Source organism: Trachymyrmex septentrionalis, unplaced genomic scaffold (assembly GCF_001594115.1).
Source record: "Trachymyrmex septentrionalis isolate Tsep2-gDNA-1 unplaced genomic scaffold, Tsep1.0 scaffold37, whole genome shotgun sequence".
In the NCBI taxonomy this organism is placed as follows: Eukaryota; Metazoa; Arthropoda; class Insecta; order Hymenoptera; family Formicidae; genus Trachymyrmex; species Trachymyrmex septentrionalis.
The window spans coordinates 4,280,591-4,287,793 of record NW_017305536.1 but is presented as its reverse complement, the minus strand read 5'-3'; the positions used below and the strand labels follow the sequence as shown (position 1 = coordinate 4,287,793).

General features: G+C 41.0%; 1 protein-coding gene across 1 annotated transcript in view; it reads right to left on the bottom strand.

Moving 5' to 3' along the window:
- Window positions 1-6,554, bottom strand: part of LOC108750397 — a 90,348-nt gene extending 83,794 nt beyond the window's left edge. Inside the window, exons 1-2 of the mRNA XM_018489811.1 lie at window positions 6,487-6,554; window positions 5,844-5,954 (exon numbers count right to left, since the gene is read on the bottom strand). Coding sequence (XP_018345313.1) covers window positions 5,844-5,954; window positions 6,487-6,554 — 179 coding nt within the window. The remainder of the gene's footprint in view (window positions 1-5,843; window positions 5,955-6,486) is intronic.
- Window positions 6,555-7,203: the final 649 nt, after the last annotated feature.

The following is a 7,203-nucleotide window of genomic DNA, read 5'->3' as shown; positions in this document are numbered from 1 at the left end:
CCGCCGCCGCCGCCGCCGCCGACGCCGCCGTATCTACCCCTCCAACGCGGACCTCCACGGCGAGAAATCCCTTCCAGATACGAGAAACCCCTTCTTCTCGTCTCCTACGGTTTCTACGGAGGAGAGTCGTCTTAAGATAAAAACACGGACGATCAGGTTTTGTAGTTAACCCACTCACCCTCGACTCGCATCCCCTCTACACGCGCCTTCTTCCCATCTCCCCTCCCCGCGTCATCCTATCCCTGATCCGCCGATGTATCTCCCTACTCCGTACCGCCGCTACCGGACTCTTACAAGCAACCAGCCTCGAGTCACCCCAACCCTTTTCCTCCGTCCACCCCATCCTCCTCGCCGCACGCTGCTCCGCGGATCTCTACGACTCGACGAAACTTTCGATTCTTTCGGGGGCAACCTTCACAACCCCTCCTCCCCCCTCCCATTTTTTTCCTCTCTTCGCCGACCGATACATCGCGTGTCGAGCCGTTCGACGTTATCATATCGTTCACCCTCGGAGTACACATATTCCCCACCCCTGACGTTCCCACTGCGAGAGACAACAACAGGACCGACCTCGTGGTTTTTTACAGGACGGAGGGGGAAAGGTGGCCGTATATATTGTTTCATTTTTTGAACGTTTTCAGGCGCATCGATCTTCGACGACTATACGTCCCGTCCTGGTCACGCGCCGATGTGACGCACCGACAAGATCACTTTCGCCGCGTTTCTTTCCGGGATAAGCTTCACAACCCCGTGCATTACTGTCATCGATACTCTGATTTTTTTTTCCGTCGACGGATGGAGTTCTCATTTAGGATATGATGGTGACAGTGATGAGTTAGTGTGAGACAAGAATAAAGGTCCGTTATATCTTCCCGGGACGGGCGCGATACGTGTGTATTTTCGACTTCTTGTTGAACTTTTTATATTTTCTATATGTTTTTGTGAAAGATTAACGTCATACCTGTCAAAGACTTTATTGAAACAGTTCCGTTTCGAAAAGATACGGGTAAATCGCTTTAAAGTTTATGCGAGAATAGACAGAGAAAATTAGACACGCAATGATACGTATGTTGATTGAGACGAAGATACGGAGAATTCTATTCGGAGAAAGACGTCGATGACAGATATTGCGACGCTATGTAAAAATTATACTGATACGACAAGAAGACATTAAAATAATATAAAAACCGTGAAATACAGTCTAGTGTTAATTTATGGACAATCTATCTGCGATTTTATTTTATCTTGCAAAATTGTTTCCTTCGCAAAAGAATCTAATTGTGATATGTTTCTTTGTTATGAATCTTTGTTCATAAGCTTAATGTGAAATCCGCAAACGTATAAAGTTTATAAAATATGAAGCTGGAAAATATTTCCTATAAATAATATATTGGTAAAATCGCTTATAGATTTTCAAAGCGGGTCGCACTGTGTTGCATTATGAACAAGAATCCGCAGAAAATACTATATTATTCTTTTAGCTATCAACAAATATAAATAAATTTAAAGATAAACAATAATAACCTGCTCGTTATTGAAATACAATACAAAATATAATGAAAAACATACTAAAGATGAGCTCGTCTTTGCTCAGATTTTCATTATATCAAATAAATATAATTTTTTAAATGTGATCCAAATAAAATTTTTTTAAATATAATTTACAGATTAAAAATATATGAAATTATAATCTTTAATATCATCAATATTAACCATACATGTCTAAGAGGTGAAAAGCTGTTTCATTTTTGCACTTCTATTAATAACAAAATTTTAATAAGGTAAAACTTTATAAGTTTTACGCAACATAAAACAATAATTTTGGACAAACGGCAATTTATTTAGAAAAAGATGTTACTTATAAAATACCGCAAAGCAATTGAATTATATAATTTAAAATTATTTTGAGAGAGAGAAATAACCAAGATGAAAAAACAATGTCTAATAAAATTAATAAGAAATTTTAAAAATTCGCACAAAGATATTATTAGACATCATAACCGAATTTTGACTGAACACTTAATAATAAATTGCTTTTTGGAGCATCATGACAAATAATCACAGATATTTTGTCTAAAAATTGAAAATTACATAGTTCATCCCGCAAAAATAAAAATTGGAAAGTAAGTCGAATGTAAGGAGAGAATGACAGAAGTGTAAATAAAATTTCTAAGAGGCAAAAATTGAAATAACGAAACATGAAAAAAGTATAAATGTCTCTTTTTTCGTTGTTTTACCTCTAGAAGAACTAGAAGCTTCACTTTACGCTTCCCTTTATATATTCGACTTACGCTCCGATTTTTATTTTTGCCAGGGAGGAAGGGGATACATATTTAAATATATACAAAAATGAAGTTCGATTTGCAATGTCCTATCACAAAAGTTCTTTCACGCTTAGCCCTTTGACTACGAGATTGCACTAAGAGGAATATTTAGTACGTATAATTCATTTTGCTGATATGTGATTAACAAAAATTTTCTTATTTTTTCATTGAAAAAATTGTGTTATCCTAACGAAAATTTAATTAGAACAACCAAATTTTAATTTGGACAACACAATTATTATTTCTAATCAAAATTTGATTATTCTGATGAAAATTTCGCTAAAGTAACCAAAATTTGATTAGAGGTTTGTTTTCTGTGGCTAAACTAGTGTACACTTTTGAAACTTAAAGTGAGAAATGTATGATATTTATAGTGTGAGAAATGTGTGATATTCGAAATCGTGAAAGAGAGTTCTAGTGCAGTCTAATACAAGAACAGAAAACAGATTATAGGATAATTTGATTAGAACAACACTATTCATGAAAGAATAAGAACGTTTTAGTCTCACATATCAACAAAATGAATGGTAATATGTACATTTCTCTCAATATGTATCAATTTAGATGTCAGAGAGAATACTATTAGTTTTTTTAAACTTCAGATAAATATAAACGATTATACCTGACAGAAGTTTGAAAAAATTAATATCAATTTTAATTGAACGAAGTTGCTGTAGCTTTTAGATAACGTACCTAATTATAGTTAAAAGAAATCAAAATTCAAAGTATCTTCCGAAAACAAATGATACTCGAAATCCTCGAAATAATAATTAAACGTTTCGTCCGAACTAATGGATATGCGGATTCCGAATATCATAACAGGTCGGTATTCTAGGAACTATAATAGATAGGCTTCTCTTATTAACTAATTTCCGGTCCCAAAGAAGAAGAGAGAGAAAGGGAGAGAGAGAGAGAGAGAGAGAGAGAGAGAACAAGAGAGAATGGATTCGCGTGGATTCGCGGATGTATCGAAACAAATTTTTATGCGGGTCAAGCTTTTCTGCGCTTTTCGAAGCCACCACCCCCACCCCTGGTTGTATACCCCACTACCGATCGACACTCATTTATACTTTTACCACCACCCTACCGCCCCTACCGTGGGGATTGTTTATGACACGATTCGTTTGATTATTAGCTGTTTATACGCGACCATCGATCGAACCGCTAACTGCACGCGGCATTCCGACAGCAAAACAGTTCCGCCGCGCGCTTTACTGAAACCCTTTCGCTCCAAAACCGGACCTTTTTTTTTTCAAACGTGTACCTGAACCGACGAAACTGGTTCTACTGGATTTTCCGTTTTGGACTTGGCTACTCTTTCTCGTGATCTTAGTTCAATACGGACGACTGCCCGAATGATATCTCAACAGTGTTCCATGGATACGTCATCGTTCATCGCCTTCATTAATTTTAAGTGTACGATAAAAATAGGATTCCTAAAACTCTTTTGGCTATCTGAAATACAGTGTTCGCGTGCAAATCTCTGTTTTACGCTAATCAGCAAAAAACAGGGAGTGATGAAATATTTAATTGCAGCACTGAATTCTTCTCTCATTTTTCCTAAGTTTTACTTCATTGATCATCTTTTTACTGTAAAATCGAGAAATGTAATTCACAATTATATTCAAAAATTAACACGATATTCTTGAATAGTTATAAAAATACTTGATATAATAAAAACCAATGCTTTCAAAGCGTTAATTGGATTTAGCGTGACTTTCGAGGCATTATTTATTACGGCGAACTGATATTCTCGAAATGATTGGTTATTTATACATTTCAGCTTATGTCGCGTTTGAGAATAGCTTCGGTGAGGTTTATGTTATTGATTTAAAAACGAATCCGCGTTGCGTCTGTCCCGACCTGTCGCGGGTTAAACGGCTGCCGTCGGAACAATGTTTGACATCTCCGCTTTTCTGGCTGACAGGAGCCGGCCATACCTACTGTCACGAAGATGTTTCCGATAAGTTTTGCCGAATTATCACGCGTTTCAAATTCTCTTTTATTCGTCAATGCTTTTGCGTTACGTTGCAATTCTACTAGTATTTTAGAGTTCAATCGATTGCATTTATCACACGCGGCTTGCTTAAAAATGGTTTTTTTTTTTCAAATATATATCTATTACTACGCATTTATTAATTTATTCCCTATAATTGACTGAATTTATTTATTTACTTATTGAAACACTTGTAGTTAATATTTCTATCAACAGGATTTTTACGTAGAAATTTAAGTTTATCACGTAATTGTGACACGCCTTTCTCCACAGCCGAATTATTTAGACATTATATCGGATTTGTTATACTTATTTCTCAGTATTATAATTTAAAGGAAGTTTATAACGTTATTTTGTAATAATAAAACACATTTTTACACTCGTATTCTTTTTCCAATTGTCGACGGAACCATCGCACAAAGTGATGTCACAGAATAGCGCAAACTTTAGTAGCGATTTAACATTTCGAACGCGATTAGATTATTGAGGTATTCGACACCGAAATATCTTAGCGCGTCCAATAAAAAGTTATTCGATTATTTATTTTTAATCAATTATTATTATTAGCGCGATTACATTGTACGGTTTTTTACTTATCAATCGCACGATCGTTTTTATTTCATTAGTCAGGAGGGCACCACGATCAAAGAGACACGGATCTCTCGCACGATCTTGTTGTCACTCGGTGATTGTTTCGTCGCTGCCCTTTTTTTTTTACGAATTTCTTTTACAGTCGTTTCTTAACGCGAGCACATTTAGCACCAGCACATCACACCCGTCACCGTCAACATCACCACACGATCAGAAATACCTCCTTCGCGCGGAGTATAGCTAGTTTAAGGGGAAACGGCCCGCGTAGTCAGACGCCGTGAGGAAAATAAGCGAGTGTTTCACTAGCGCGAGCGGAAGACGCGCCGTTTCTCGAGCAACGTATCCTTCTACTGAAAGAAAGTAAGTGCTGTCACAAGGGTTACTTAATTGTGTATAAAACCGCGTTTGTATGCTCCACTTTAGAACACAGAACGTTCCGTTTGTTTTCATTTTTGCCGACACGCGAAAAAAGTCAACGCGCATCTCTATTTATCTCCACTTTTCGCGGGAATTTTACGTCTTTCCGTTTGTTGTACTTGTACTCTCTTACATTGATGTCTTACGTCAAGATAAGGCATTATAACAAAAGAGAAAATCATGATTTGAATCATAAAATGAAAGAAAATTATAAGATAAAAGAATAATCCCGTTTGTCGTGACGAGAAATTCAATAATCTTCGTTTCTTTTTGACTCGCTCTAAAGTTTCGATCGTCTTAATTTTCGCGAAAATAATCCACGCGATCGAGAATCGAGATAGCGAAACGATTAACAGCCCGAAGAATCACACGATCGCTTCGCGTGCGATTCAAGAGAAGAAGGGTCGTGGCGTGAAACTCGAAACGACGCGCGGAAAAATGAACGAGAAAAATGAAAAGTGAACGAGGAAGGGTGATAACGTCTCCCTTCGCTCGCTGATTCAGTCGGCACTCACCTGTTTGTCGCGCCGATCCCAAGGAGACAAGTTCGGAGGACGAGGACGGGTAAGAAGATGTTCACAACATCGGCGCACTCGAAGCCGGCAGGTTGACGATCTTCTTCGATCCTCTCTCACTGCAAGCTCTCGGGCGAGCTTTTAACATCACAGTATCTACTAAGTCGAGCCGCGTCGTTAACAAGTCCTTTCCCCGGCACCTTTGCTTCCCTTTCTTTTTTTCTTCGTCGCGAAACTTTCCGTTTTTTTTTTTTTTTTACTTAAGAAGAAAAAAAAGTGAGAACCGAACTTTTCGTTTTTTTTATTTCTAAATATATACGTTAAACAAATCGTTTCTTTTCTCGTCCTTTTCCTCGGCTCGCGCGCGCGGCCCCGGTGCCTCTTTTTACGTGGGGGCTCCCGGCCTGACGAACGTGGCCGATCAGCGCGCGGGTAGAGAGAGCTTGGGCTGCGTGGCGGAGCGCGAACTTTCGGGCTTGCGGGCGCACTGGCGCACACGGCACACTCGCACCGCGTAGGCGGAGAGAGGAGAAGCTCCGGCGGATGCTGTAAGCCGAAGGGAGAGAACTACGCGCGCCGGCCAGCGGCGGAGCAAGCCGGTGGCCCCTCTTGGCCACTTTGCCCCGTACGGTGGCGCCCCTACCGTGCGCTCTCGCAATCACCGTCGTTGCTTCTCCTAGGCGGGCAGTACGAGAAACGAGGACGGCGCATCGTCGGCGTGAGATCGGCGGCAGGCGGTGGGAAACGAACGAGAGAAAGAAGATCCGCGCCGGCCGAAGAGAAGGACCGGCGAAGCGAGCGAACGGGTGGACGGACCGACGGATGGACGGACCGACGGACGGACGGACGGGCGCGCGGAGGGTTGCCGTTGCCGTTGCCGTTGCCGGCGAAGGGTTGACGCGGGGATTGCTGCTCTTGTGCGAGATACGGCTCGCGCGCCGCGCCGCGCCGCGCCGCACCGCACCGGGCAGAGGGACAGAGAAAAGTGCCGCGGGAGCAGGACCGCCCCTTGGCGCTGGCTCTACGCGGGAACCCGACCGCCCGGAGCGGTAAAATTGAAGATTTATGCGAGACGCCGTTTACGTCGATTAACGCTATGCCGTCCTGCCCGCCCGTAACTTATTTAAGGTCTGTACGATCGCGCGTTTTTCGTTTCGCGCCCGAGTTGCGTTAACTGCGACTCGCTTCGGCATTCGCGCCGGTACGGTAAAATCGAACGAGATCGAGATGTTCGATATATGACATGGCGTTCGATATGTAACGAAATTCATTCGAGATCTACTTCAAACGATACCACGTAGCGTAAACGGTGACGGACGTTGAACGTAATCGCGCTGTCTTATACTTATATCTAATACGA